The sequence below is a fragment of the Otolemur garnettii genome, unplaced genomic scaffold (assembly GCF_000181295.1).
Source record: "Otolemur garnettii isolate 467f Iridium unplaced genomic scaffold, OtoGar3 scaffold00018, whole genome shotgun sequence".
NCBI lineage: Eukaryota > Metazoa > Chordata > Mammalia > Primates > Galagidae > Otolemur > Otolemur garnettii.
In genome coordinates, this window is record NW_003852413.1 from 15,355,302 (window position 1) to 15,369,047 (window position 13,746).

The window sequence follows — 13,746 nt, forward strand, 5'->3', positions numbered from 1 at the left end:
CACATGCAGTGAGGCTGGCAGGTTTGAACCCAGCCTGAGCCAGCTAAACAATGGCAACTGCAACAAAAAAATAGGTGGGCATTGTGGCAGGCCCCTTTAGTCTCAGCTATTGGGAGGCTGAGACAAGAGAATCACTTAAGCCCAAGAGTTGGAGGTCGCTATGAGGGTGACATAGTGAGACTCTGTCTCTAAAAAGAAAAAAAAATTATATGTAATTTTTAATTTTAGAACCCCTGGGTGCCAATCTTTACTTTTCTACTAGTTTTATGACCTTAATTAATTTTATGCTTAAATGTATTTTTAGTATAGCCATTTTCCACAATATTCTAGAGAAATTAGTATAATTTGAGTGTTGACATTATTGAAACATTCTCAGAATTTGGTTGATGGTAAATATTTGTCATAACTCAGTGTAAATATTTTAGAAGCTTCAGAATTCTGTGAAATATATGCTGCTAAAATAAGTTGAAAAAGTTCTATATTCTGTGAATTGATCTTTCAATTTGGCATTCCAGATTTATAACAACAGATGTCTTACTGGCTTGGTTATTATGCTGAAAACATTCCATGTTCCGGCTTCCTATTAATACCTATTAATGCCTTATCTTTCAATATTTTTATATAAGTTGGGAAGAAAGGCGAACTGCCTCTGGAAGAATCCAGTATCTAAACCACATTACAAGAACCACACAGTGGGAACGCCCAACTCGGTAAGAACATGCAGATATTTTCCCATGGTCTGTTCTAGTCACCCTCTTAAACCCCTTTCTGTTTTATCTGTCAGTTTTACTAGATTTTTTTTCCCTTGGGGAATACTACTAAAGATCAGTAGATGTTATAGCAGATACCATTATTTTTAAAAATTAATTTTCAAAAAGATTGCTTGACAGGGTCATCCTATTATTGTAGCTCTAGGGCCTGCAATGATACTCAGAAAATATCTATTGGATAAGTTAAATGAATAAGTTGAGCAGTCATCTTATTTCTGGGGATATGTGTGTGTGTGTGTGTGTATTTTTTTTTTTTTTTTTAAGAGCAAACTTTTTTTTTTTATATTATTTTGTTCTTGTTGCAGTTTTTGGCCAGGGTCAGGTATGAGCCTGCCACCTCTGGTATATGGGGCCAGTGCCCTACTCCTTGAGCCACAGACACTGCTCCATGTTTTTTTTTTTTTTGAGTTTACATCTGAATCTATTATTGAATGGTCCTTGTCTTTTAGTCATGTAGGGGAATGATTACTTTATGTTACATCCAGATAAGGTCTGTGATCAAGACCAGGTGCTCTGGGACCATATGGAGGGGCATCTAATTTAGAGTGGGGATAAGGAGGTGGTTAGAACTGGCAAAAGAAAACTCTTGGAGGAGGGCTATTTGTGAACTAAATCTTGAAGAATGGCAGATATAGTCATAGTCCCTTCCTTTATGGAGTTTAATGTATAAAGATGACAGGATGCAAGATAATTTTTAGAAATTGTGAAGAGGTGCTTTTTAAGAACTGAAAACAAATAGAGTAAGTGGCTGAATCTTGTACTTCTCCCCTTTTAAAGCAAGAACAAAGTTTGCCATCTCTGCTCAGTGTTCTATCTTACCTTCTTTTTTCCTTCCTGAGCAGAACTGGCACCAGCCATGGAATAGGAAATGCTTCTCATTAGCTATATCTGCTGTTATTTATTGGGTGTTAATTGTTTAACTCTTTGAATCACAAAGTTGTCTTTATTTCCTTAAGATTCTCAGGTAAAAGCTTAGTTTATGTTGTCATTTTTTAAAATGCTGATTTTAAAGTTGCTTTTCAAATATGCTGCCAAGGGTTTTACTGAAGTTGCAAGACCCATTTTTATTACATCTGAGTATAAATAAATTTGTACTATGTTAGTACACTGTTTAAGTGAAACTTATTTTCTTCTTTTTTTATATATTTTTTAATTTTTTAAATTTTTTTATTAAGTCAAATACACATAGATCATGAATACATTTGAAACTCACTTTCTTTTAATTCATTTAAATGCCAAAATTAATTTCTGTAGCATAAAAAATTGTTGTGAATAATAAAAATGAACTCTTGATTATCCTTTTATTTTCAAACATCTACAATAGACTCCTTTAAGAGACAGACATCTTTATGCATTCAATAAACTTTTATTGAGCTATTCCTATATATGTCAAGCGCTAGGTGCTGAAAATATTTATAGTAGGGAATAAACTAGTCATACTCCCTTCTCAATAAATATTCTGGTGAGAGAGGACAGACAAAAACAAGCTTGCAAATAAGCAGGAAAAATATCAGAGATAATTGCTGTGCGGAGGAATTAAGGTAATGCAGACAGTTGACTGACTAGGTGACTTGTAGCAATAGTAAACTAATTTGAATGACAAAGCCAGGCCCAGAGCAAGTGGGAGAAAAGAGTGTTCCAGATAGAGAGCTCCTGCTCTCAGGCAGAATGAATGACCTTGGTTAAGTTCAAGAAACTACAGAAAGGATATCATTGTGGCAAAAGCTGAGTGGGTAGAAGAATGGTGGGAGAAAAGGTCTGAGAGGGGTCTATAGCTCGCTGGACCAAGTGTAAGCCAATATGCATATCTACAAATATGTGGATTTTATATAACACAATTAGAATCAATACAGAACAGTTTTAAAAATAACTGATGATATGCTTATTGTTCAGGTTTCTTTGATGGTTAGACTTCAGGCTTGCTTTTACTCAGAGTTCTTGAAATCATATTTATATTGGTCATTCCATTTTCTTGTATGATCATTCCATTTTCTTATATGATAATTGATTGTTATTGCAGTATATATATTGTCTAGAGAACTCAACTTTTGATGTCTAAATTGATAACTCCTTTTCCTTGTCACTTTTTGATAGACCGGCATCCGAATATTCTAGTCCTGGCAGACCTCTTAGCTGCTTTGTTGATGAGAACACTCCAATTAGTGGAACAAATGGTGCAACATGTGGACAGTCTTCGGATCCCAGACTGGCAGAGAGGAGAGTCAGGTCACAACGGCATAGAAATTACATGAGCAGGACACATTTACATACTCCTCCAGATCTACCAGAAGGCTATGGTATGGCAGCTAGTAAAGGAAAAGTAAAGTGTGATTTACTATTTCAGCTTGCTAAGAAAGTCAGAAAATGAACTTAAAAAAAAAAAAAAAGTTTACTAAACTGGGCCTAAGGAAAATTAAAGTAAACAAAAAAACTACAAACTTTATAAAGGCTTTGAAGTAGTAAAAGACTACAGTTTGATCTTGGGCTAGTCATTTAACCTCAGCTTCTGTACTCTTTTATAATGAAATGAAATCAATACCTTATTATAGAGGTATTATGAAGTGCATATGAGATGATGTTGAGATTTCTTTATAAATAGGCAAATATAAAATAAGGTGATATTTTTGTTGATGGTGATCTGAAATATGACCTGTGATATAATTTTCTAGGCATACATATTGAGAAATAATTTCAAAGGCATATTTCTGATGGAATTTATATATTTTATTTTCTATAATTTTGATTATGTGAATGATTGGATTTTTGTAAATGATTTAGTTACTTCTCTTTATGTAACTTTATAATTGTATATAAATTCCTAGAATTACAGAATTTCATGTGGATGATGGCATGAATCTTCTAGTTCGATACAGAACTTTTAAAATTAATCACATCTTACATGTAGTATGAATTCCACTGTCCTCTCCTTGCTTGTCAAAAGCTAACCAAGGTATTATACAGGATGATCATAAGGTTTGGGTGCAGTTGCCCTGTATACATCCTTACCCTCTTAAGGCTCACTGTAGATAAACTATTTTGGACTGATGGTGACACCTAACGATCAAAGTTGGGAATTGCCTGATCTGATCTAAGTTTTGTTTTTGCTCAGGAATATCTTTTTTCTTTTTTTTTTTTTTTTTTTTTTTTTTGAGACAGAGCCTCAAGCTATCCCCCTGGGCAGAGTGCCGTGGCATTACAGCTCACAGCAACCTCCAACTCCTGGGCTCAAGCGAGTCTCCTGCCTCTGCCTCCCAAGTAGCTGGGACCACAGGCACCCGCCACAATGCCCGGCTGTTTTTTGGTTGCAGCCATCATTGTTGTTTGGCGAGTCTGGGTTGGGGATTCGAACCCGCCACCTTAGGTGTACGTGGCTGGCGCCTTAGCCGGTTGAGCTATAGGCGCCTGGCCAGGAATATCTTTTTTTTAAATGTTCTGCAAATGCATGATTCTAATTTTATTCATAAACATGTTTTAGCTCTTTAATTAGAGAAAAATTATGCAATAACTGTGCTATGCCTCACAAGTTAATTTATAGCACATTGATTATTGACTTGTAGACAGACTGAGGTTCATATCCTGACTTTGCCATGTTATACTGAGCCCATCAGTTAACCTCTTTAAAGGTCAGTTTTTTGTTTTTTGTTTTTTGTTTTTTTAGAGACCGAGTTTCACTTTATAACCCTTGGTAGAGTGCTGTGACATCACAGCTCACAGCAACCTCCAACTCCTGAGCTTAGGCAATTCTCTTGCCTCAGTCTCCCCAGTAGCTGGGACTGCAGGCGGTGCCCACCACAATGCCTGGCTATTTTTTGTTGCAGTTTGGCTGGGGCCGGGTTTAAATCTGCCACCCTCGATATGTGGGGCTGCTGCCTTAAATGTCAGTTTTTAATCCTCTATAAATAACGGTACTAACTGTGTATAGTTTCAGGAAATAAATCATAAAATATCATGTGAAGTGCCTGAAGTAGTGTCAGCCATAGAATGCACTTAGTAAATTTTAGCTGTTATTATCAATATTCAGACCTTAAAGTATCTCCTACCATTTCTCTTTGAGATTATAAGGCAAGCTGTGGGGAGTAGGGGTGGTTATACTTTACGATATTTGTGTGATTGGTATTAAAAAAAAAAATCTCATACAACCAAAACATAGAAATGAAGTGGTTACTGAGGCTGAAGTTATTGCAGCTGTTATCTGTAACTGATTTTAAATATTCTTATAATTTCTAATAGTTTAAAGTTGACATTTATTGACTTTATAGGTTAATAAATTAAGTCTATACTAATAGATATTAGCAATAGCTTTATTTTAAACATTAACATTCACATTAGGTTTTCTTTAAGGAAAAGCAGTTGTTGCTTGAAACAAACAGACTGTAAAAGACTGAAGAAACCCTCTTACAGATTTTTTTCACCCTGGCCTCCCTGCTCCCTTGCCAAGAGCTTTGAGTTCATTTCACTTTTTTTCTCCCAGTGGGCACACTTACTCTTTAGTTTTCTTTCTAACTTGGTTATTTTTCCATCTTTTCCTACTTATGACATTGTCTCCTTTGTATGCTGTTTTGGGTGTTAAGCCCAGAGTGTAGTCTTAAGAATATGCCTCTGTCCAGAAAAGAGTTTTAGTATAAGATTAAGCATAATAAAAAAGCATTATCAGCCTCCAGACCCTTCAAAAGTTTCTGAAGTTGTCCCTCAGTTTCTCAGAGTTGGCTAGCCTCTTCCCCTGAGTCCTTTGTTCTTCTCATTTTCCACATTTAAGACATAAAAGATTAGTTCATCTTTTCTTTTAATTATTGGTGTTGTGATAATCTAGTTTTCTGTTGCAACATGTTTAATATTTTAGTCACATTGTAAGTTCAGTTAGCTTTTATATATCTGGCCTATGACCCTTTTCACCATTTACAAGATTGTTTCCAAGGGACAGAACAAATGATTTGTAAAGCCATTTTTGTAATGAAATAGATTTGTAATTTGGAGATTTTTCTATTGATATCTAAGTATATCATCTTAATATATAGCTATCTTTAATCTGGACATTGTGAATATGTTTTTATTAGTAGTATTTATTAATTTTACAGAACAGAGGACAACGCAGCAAGGTCAGGTGTATTTCTTACATACTCAAACTGGTGTGAGCACCTGGCATGATCCACGTGTGCCTAGGTAAGAGCGTATTTTAAGTACTCTTTGTACCATTGACTCTCCATTCTATGTAGGATTTCTTTGTGGAGGGCTTTCTGGGTTGGTTTTTTTTGTTTTTTTTTTGTTTTTTTCCTTTATCTTCTGAAAATAATTCATGTAAGAGTTTGGGTCTTTGTAATAATCATTTCAGTTTGATGTTTAGTAGAAAGTCCTACCTACTTCTCTGCAGTCGCACACTAGTTTCTGCCCCAGACTTTTCATGCCTGCTCCCCTCGTTTAAAAAAAGTGGACTGAAAATGTGGGTCTTTTAGGAGTCTGAAAATTGACCCTGGGAAAAACATAAAATATACCTTTTTAAAAAAGGAAAGTAGAGTGATATTCTTATTTCTGATTATGCTTATTTTAAAATGTTAAATTTTGGCTGGATGCAGTGGCTCATGCCTGTAATCCTAGCACCCTGGGAGGCCGAGGCAGGCAGATTTCTTGAGCTCATGGGTTTGAGACCAGCTTGAGCCATTGCCAGACCCCGTCTCTACAAAAAAAAAAGAAAATACAGAAAACTGCAGGTGGTGCCTGTGGCTCAAAGGAGTAGGGCATTGGCCCCATATATTGGAGGTGGCGGGTTCAAACCTGGCCCCGACCAAAAACTGTAAGAGAAAAAAAATAAAAACTGAGGCAAGAGGACCACTTGAGCTCAAGAGTTGGAGGTTGCTGTGAGTATGATGTTGCCATGGCACTCTACCCAGGATGACAGCTTGAGTTAAATTTTTTTTTAATGTTAATGTTTTTACATGTTCCCTAATACAGTTTCATGTTACTGTAGAAAATAGCCTAATTCAATTCAGTTGCTTTTATTTTAAATGCCTAAATTTATGTATTTGAACTGTAGGCATTGCATTTACTGATTAAAATGGTATCTTTTGGGCTCAACACCTGTAGTCCCAGCTACTTGGGAGGCTAAGGCAAAAGAATCACTTAAGCTCAACAGTTGGAGGTTGCTGTGAGCTGTGATGCTACAGTACTCTACCGAGGGCGACATAGTGAGACTGTCTCAAAAAAAAAAAAATTGTATCTTTTGGCTGGGCACATTGGCTCATGCCTGCAATTATAGCACTCTGGGAGACCCAGGCAGAAAGATCTCTTGAGTTCAGGAGTTCAAGATCAGCCCGAGCAAGAGGGAGACTGTCTCTACTAAAAATAGAAAAAAAAATTGCTATCTTTTAATTTCAAGAGATGAAATGTTGCGCAGTTTAGTGATTTAACATGTGTGTGATGCATTTTTGTGTCAAATAATAAATTTTTCAAAAGTTACTTAGCTGTTTTGAGTTACTTTCTAAAGAACAGATGCAAAATACGATAGTCCAATTGAAGCTACAGAAAAACTTGAATTCAAAATTAAATTCTAAGTCAGTTTTGTATGTGGACATGTACCTTTGTAGGGTAATGATATCTTATATTATATATTAAGCATAACACCCTTCTCCTCCTCCACCTATAAAAGTCTCTAAGCAAACAAAAAACCCTACAACCCTTCCAAACCCAACACAGTTCTCACAGAAGGTCAGGAGGTCTTTTTTTTTTTTTTTTTTGAGTCAGAGTCTCAAGCTGTCATCCTGGGTGGAGTGCTGTACTGTCACAGCTCACAGCAACTTCAAACTCTTGGGCTTAAGCGATTCTCTTGCCTCAGTCTCCCAAGTAGTTAGGACTACAGGCATCCACCACAACGCCTGGCTAATTTTTTTTGTGCAGTTGTCATTGTTGTTTTAGCTGGCCCAGGCCAGTGTTGAACCTGCCAGCCTTGGTGTATGTGGCTGGCACCCTTACCCACTGAGCTACAGGCACCACCCAGATCTTTTTCCTGCCTAAAGCTTATACTTAGTGTATTTGAATCAAAAATAGATGTGACTAGCTAATCTTGAGTTGCTTTGATACTCTCTATGTATTTATAAATGAAATCATCATAATGAAAATATTTTACTTTAATGCCAGGTGCAGTGGCTCATACCTGTAATCCTAGCACTTGGGAGGCCGAGGTGGGTGGATTGCCTGAGCTTATGAGTTTGAGACCAGCCTGAGCAAGAGTGAGACCCTGTCTCTAAAAATAGCGGGGTATTGTGGTGGGTGCCTGTAGTCCTAGCTTCCTTAGAGGCTGAGGCATGAGAATCGCTTGAGCCCAAGAGTTTGAGGTTGCTATGAGTTACGATGTCACAGCACTCTACCAAGGGTGAAAGAATGAGATTCTGTCTCAAAAAAAAAAGAAAGAAAGAAAATATTTTACTTTGTTATAGAGTTTAATTAGCATTCTTTGAGGATGGCAACCAAGGTAATGTACTGTCATTAATTACTGCATAAAAGGTTGCCAGTTCTTGCCTTGACAGTACATCGTACAAGCTGTTAGTTTTTAAAGAGTAGTGGGGAGGGGCAGTGCCTGTGGCTCAAAGGAGTAGGGTGTCAGCCCCATATGTTGGAGTTGGCAGGTTCAAACCCAGGCCCCAAACTGCAAAACCTGCAAAAAAACAAAAATAAAACAAAACAGAACAAAGTAGTGGGGAGGACATTTTTACATTTGTTTTCTAAGCTTGCTAAAAAAATCCAAGGGCTTAACTTTTATTTTATTTTGTTTTTGTTTTTCTTTGGCCTAACTTTTAGATATCAGAATTTTGTTCTATAAATTATGTTTAAAAATGGAGGATTCTGTTTGTTACATTGAAGGTCAACAATAAGCTTTTCTTTAAAATTACTAAAAATCAAGGGTAGGCATGGTGGCTCACACCCATAAGCCCAGCACTTTGGGAGATCACTTAAGGCCAGGAGTTCAAGACTAGCATGAGCAACATAGAGAAACCCTATCTCTACAAAAAATAAAAAACTAGCTGGCATGGTGGCATATACCTCTCATTCTAGCTACTTCGGAGGCTGAAGTAGGAGGATTTCTTGAGCCAGTATTTTAAGGCCACAGTGAGCTATGATCACACCACTGTACTCCATCCTGGGCAACAGAGCGAGACCCTGTATCAAAATTAAGTAAATAAATTAGGCCCAGTCTATATAAATAAATTAATTAAAATTATTAAAAATAATTCATAGAAAGTATTTTTTCTGTAAGTTTCCTAACAAATGATTTACAGTGGTGAGAAAGCTGACCTTGAGTTAACTTTTTCTACTGAAAGAATAATTAAGCTAGTAACAGAAGTTGAAATTGAGATAAATTTCAGCACTGTTGTTCGTAATAGGCTCTTAATTCTTGAGGAAACGTGTCAGCTTTTCATTATGACGAGGGATTTCTATAAAGATTTAAGAATATCTTATGTTGAGTATTGACACCTATTTTGAATAATGACTTCATGAAGTAATGCTCTGGATTATTTTTCATTTTCTTGTTCTCTGTGCCCAAAATTATCTTAAAATTTTATGTCTTTGGAGGATCCTTTAGGAACTATGCTTTTTGTATGGAGGATCTTTTATCAAAGCAGACTATAAATATTTAAAGTCTATTAAAGTATCACTATTCAGAGGCACTTATAAAATTGCATAAATCAGACTCTTTAAACTTTATTTAAAGATACCCATTATGGGTGTGGTGCCCATAGCACAGTGATTATGGCGCTGGCCACATACACCGAAGCTGGCGGGTTCAAACCCAGCCCGAGCCAGCCAAACAACAATGACAACTGCAATAAAATAGTGGCCGGATTTTCTGGGGAGCGCCTGTAGTCTCAACTACTTGGGAGGCTGAGGCAAGAGAATCACTTAAGCCCAAGAGTTGGAGGTTGCTGTGAGCTGTGATGCCACAGCACTCTACAGAGGGCACCATAGTGAGACTCTGTCTCAAAAACAAAAACAAAAGATAGGGCAGTGCCTGTGGCTCAAGGAATAGGGTGCTGGCCCCCTACACTGGAGGTGGTGGGTTCAAACCCAGCCCCGGTCAAAAACTGCAACAAACAAGCAAAAAAAGATACCTAGTATGCTTAGATTTATCTGAGAAATCCCATTTCATCATGTTTTGCATTTCTCTTTAAAATAACAATGTCACGTTATTCATTATATTGCATGCTGACAGTAGTCTTCAAATACAGATCTGTATTACTTTTTGTGGCTGCATAACATTCTACTTTTCTTTAATCAGTTCTCAGACATAAGATTATTTCAAGTTTTCTGCTCTTTTAATTAGTGCTTTAGTACTCTCCCTATATGACTTTAGATTTATGAAATTCTAAATAAAACGATACAGAATCAAATTTTGGGCTCAGCAGCTAGGGCCCCAGCCACATACACTGCAGCTGTTGGGTTCAAACCCAGCCCGGCCCTGCCAAACAACAATGACAACTACAGTGAAAAAATAGGTGAGCATTGTGGCGGACACCTATAGTCCCAGCTACTTGGAAGGCTGAGGCAAGAGAATTGCTTAAGTCCAAGAGTTGGAGGTTGCTGTGAGCTGTCACGCCATGGCACACTGTACTGAGGGTGACAGAGTGAGACTCTGTCTCAAAAAAAAAAAAAATCTGCATTGTATTAATAGAATTACTCATTCATTGATTTCAGTAATTATTTTTCATTTCTAAAAGTTACATTAAAAAATTGTTCCTTCTCAGGCTAAGTGCCCATAGCACAGTGGTTAGAGCGCCGGCCACATGCTTCAGACCTGGGGAGTTCGAAACCAGCCTGAGCCTGCTAAACTAAAACAAAACAAAATAGCCAAGCGTTGTGGCCGGTGCCTGTAGTTCCCAGCTACTAGTGCCCCAGCTACTAGGGTGGCTAAGGCATGAGTATCACTTGAGCCCAGAAGTTTGAGGTTGCTGTGAGCTATGACAGCATGGCACTATATCGAGGTAACAAAATGAGACTCTGTCTTTTTTTTTTTTTTTTTTTTTTTTTTGAGACAGGAGCCTCAAGCTGTCCCCCTGGGTAGAATGCTGTGGCATCTCAGCTCACAGCAACCTCCCATTCCTGGGCTCAAGTGAGTCTCCTGCCTCAGCCTCCCAAGTAGCTGGGACCACAGGCACCCACCACAATGCCTGGCTATTTTTTGGTTGCAGCCATCATTGTTGTTTGGCGGGCCTGGGCTGGATTTGAACCCACCACCTTGGGTGTATGTGGCTGGCACCTTAGCCACTTGAGCCACAGGCACCGAGCCGAGACTCTGTCTTAATTAAAAAAAAAAAAAATGTTCATTCTTAACAATCTGTCATTGATAGTTCATCTTTACAATTATACCATTCTATTTTTTTTTTTAAATACCTGTTATAGCTGTTCTGTCTTTTTGGCCTCTGACAGTACTTGGGGATCTGATTCTGTGGTTTACTGTTTCAATAGTGGCTTTCCTTTCTGAAGTGTTAGTGTTCTTTGTGACTTTATTGTTTGATCTTAATTACTTGGAGTTCTATGGACCTAAAATGGGAGTTTAAGACGTTTTCCTGGACTCACTTTGACCCTCCTTTGAATTAATTCTTAGCTTAGTGAGGAAGTTCCAGGTTTCATTTCCTAACCTTGCCCCTTGGCCCACCTGCCACTCACACCAGCTATACTCAGTCACTGTTCTTAAGGAGGATTCTTGGAACTTTCACTGACGTGTTTGGAGACTAGAGGTATCAAAAGTGTCCTCCTACCCTCAACCATTAGTTCTGTTCAGGAGAGTCACTTGGAGCACCTATAGCAGAAATCAAATCATTGCTTCAATAAATGTGTGAGTGCACATATGTGCTTGCCATTGTGTTTCACTATGACCAAGAGAGATTATTTCAGGAAAAATCTTAACTAGTTTAACGTTTGAAACATGATTTTGGTAAAATTTGTCATTATTAATAAATATATTTCTCTGTTACAGTTTAAATTTATATTAGGGCTGGGTGTGGTGGCTCACATGTATAATCTAAGCATCCTGGGAGGCTGAAGCAGCAGGATTGCTTGAGGCCAGGAGTTTGAGACCAGCCTAATCTACAGTGAGACCCCATGTCTACTAAAAATAGAAAAACTATTTGAGTGTTGTGGCGGGTGCCTATAGCTGGGCCTGTAGCCCCAGCTGTTCAGGAGGCTGAGGCAGAAGAAAATCACTTGAAACTGGGAGTTTGAGATTGCAGTGAGCTGTGATAAAATCACTACACTCTAGCCAGGGTGACAGAGCAAGACTGTCACCAAAAAAAAGAAAAAAATTAAAAAATTACAATTAGACATGCTGTATTTTATTTTTATTTGTTTATTTTTAACTACAAAGAGGGCCACAAACCAGTTTTACTATCTTAGATGTTTGAGTTTGCTCAGTCACTTTTAGAGTGTGTCATATCTTTGGTATTTACAGAGCGATCTGGTAGTGTAAGTGTTCATGTAGGGCTGGAAGTGACCTGAGGATATCATATATTTTTACATGTAGCCTTAATGGTGGGGTTACTGATGCAGTGACTTTACTCTCCCAGTGGATGGATGATAACAGCAACTTCAACACTTTGGAAGTTTAATTCTGGAAGATTTTGTTCTAACAGTGTAAAGGATAAAAAATTGCAATCCTGTTGCCTGTTAAAGGTTACAACTCAGAAACTGCTAAATTGGGCTTGGTGCCTATAGCTCAATGGCTAGGGCACCAGCCACATACACTGGAGCTGGCGGGTTTGAATCCAGCCCTGACCTGCTAAACAACAATAACAACTACAACCAAAAAATAGCTGGGCATTGTGGTGGGCACCTGTAGCCCCAGCTACTTGGGAGGCTGAGGCAGGAGAATGGCTTAAGCCCAAGAATTGGAGGTTGCTGTGAGCTGTGATGTCACTGCACTTTACTGAGGGTGACATAGTGAGACTGTCTCAAAAAAGAAAAAAAGAGAAACAGCTAAATGGAAGCAATGCTTAGGGCCAGGTCTTGGGGGAGGGGCAAGGAGCTCTGATGCCCTCTCTGGGTATACTCCCCCACCTCACTGTGTTTACCAACCCGGAAGCTTATTTCATTTTTGAGATTCTAGAATCCTTGTCTATGTGTGATATATCTACATTCTATTATACAGGAATATTCATAAGAATATGGGATGTAATAACAATGGTTTTGGTTCATTAAAAGTCTTTTAGTTCTTTTTATTGCAACAGTAACCCCCAGAGGTGTCCAACCTGTGGCCCATGGCAGCGTGTTGATTTTCTGAAGATTTTATTGCCCATCTGTGGTGTCTGATATCATGAAAAGTATGCACAGATTTCTTTTTTTTTGGAGACAGTCTCACTATGCTGCCCTCATTGGAGTGCTGTGGTGTCACAGCTCACAGTAACCTCAAACTCTTGGGCTTAAGCTATTCTCTTGCCTCAGCCTCCCAAGTAGCTGGGACTATAGACACCTGCCACAATGCCTGGCTATTTTTTTGTTGCAGTTGTCATTGTTGTTCAGCTGGCCCATGCTGGGCTCAAACCTGCCACCCTCAGTGCATGTGTCTGGTGCTGTAAACACTGTGCTACAGGCGCCGAGCCCAGACTTTTTTTTTGTTGTTCATCAGCTTTCTTTAGCATTTGTTCATTTACTGTGTGGCCCAAGGTAACTCTTAATTGTTTCTTCCTACAGCAGAAAAGAAAAAAAGGTTGGACACCCTTGTTCCTCAGGTGTCTTAAACAGCTTCTTAATTTACTAGTGTTACATATTTCAGGATTCAAAGTGGAACGGTTATCCTTTAAAAAATATACTGTGATTATTTTCAGGATTGTAGTTTTAGTAACATTTCTATTTTTGCTTTGTTGGAGAGCTTAAAATCAATCTTGGGATGGACTTTTTTTTACACAAATTTTATAGTGTAGTAAAGAAAGAAATGATGGGCTTGGCGCCTATGGCTCAAGTGTCTAAGGCGCCAGCCACATACACCTAAGGTGGC

General features: G+C 38.1%; 1 protein-coding gene across 1 annotated transcript in view; it reads left to right on the plus strand.

The window, feature by feature from the left end:
• Positions 1 to 424: 424 nt before the first annotated feature.
• Positions 425 to 13,746, plus strand: part of LOC100941546 (E3 ubiquitin-protein ligase SMURF2) — a 41,013-nt gene continuing 27,691 nt past the window's right edge. Inside the window, exons 1-3 of the mRNA XM_023511281.1 lie at positions 425 to 710; positions 2,865 to 3,067; positions 5,846 to 5,930. Of these exons, the coding sequence (XP_023367049.1) occupies positions 3,019 to 3,067; positions 5,846 to 5,930 (134 nt within the window). The 5' untranslated portion in view covers positions 425 to 710; positions 2,865 to 3,018. The remainder of the gene's footprint in view (positions 711 to 2,864; positions 3,068 to 5,845; positions 5,931 to 13,746) is intronic.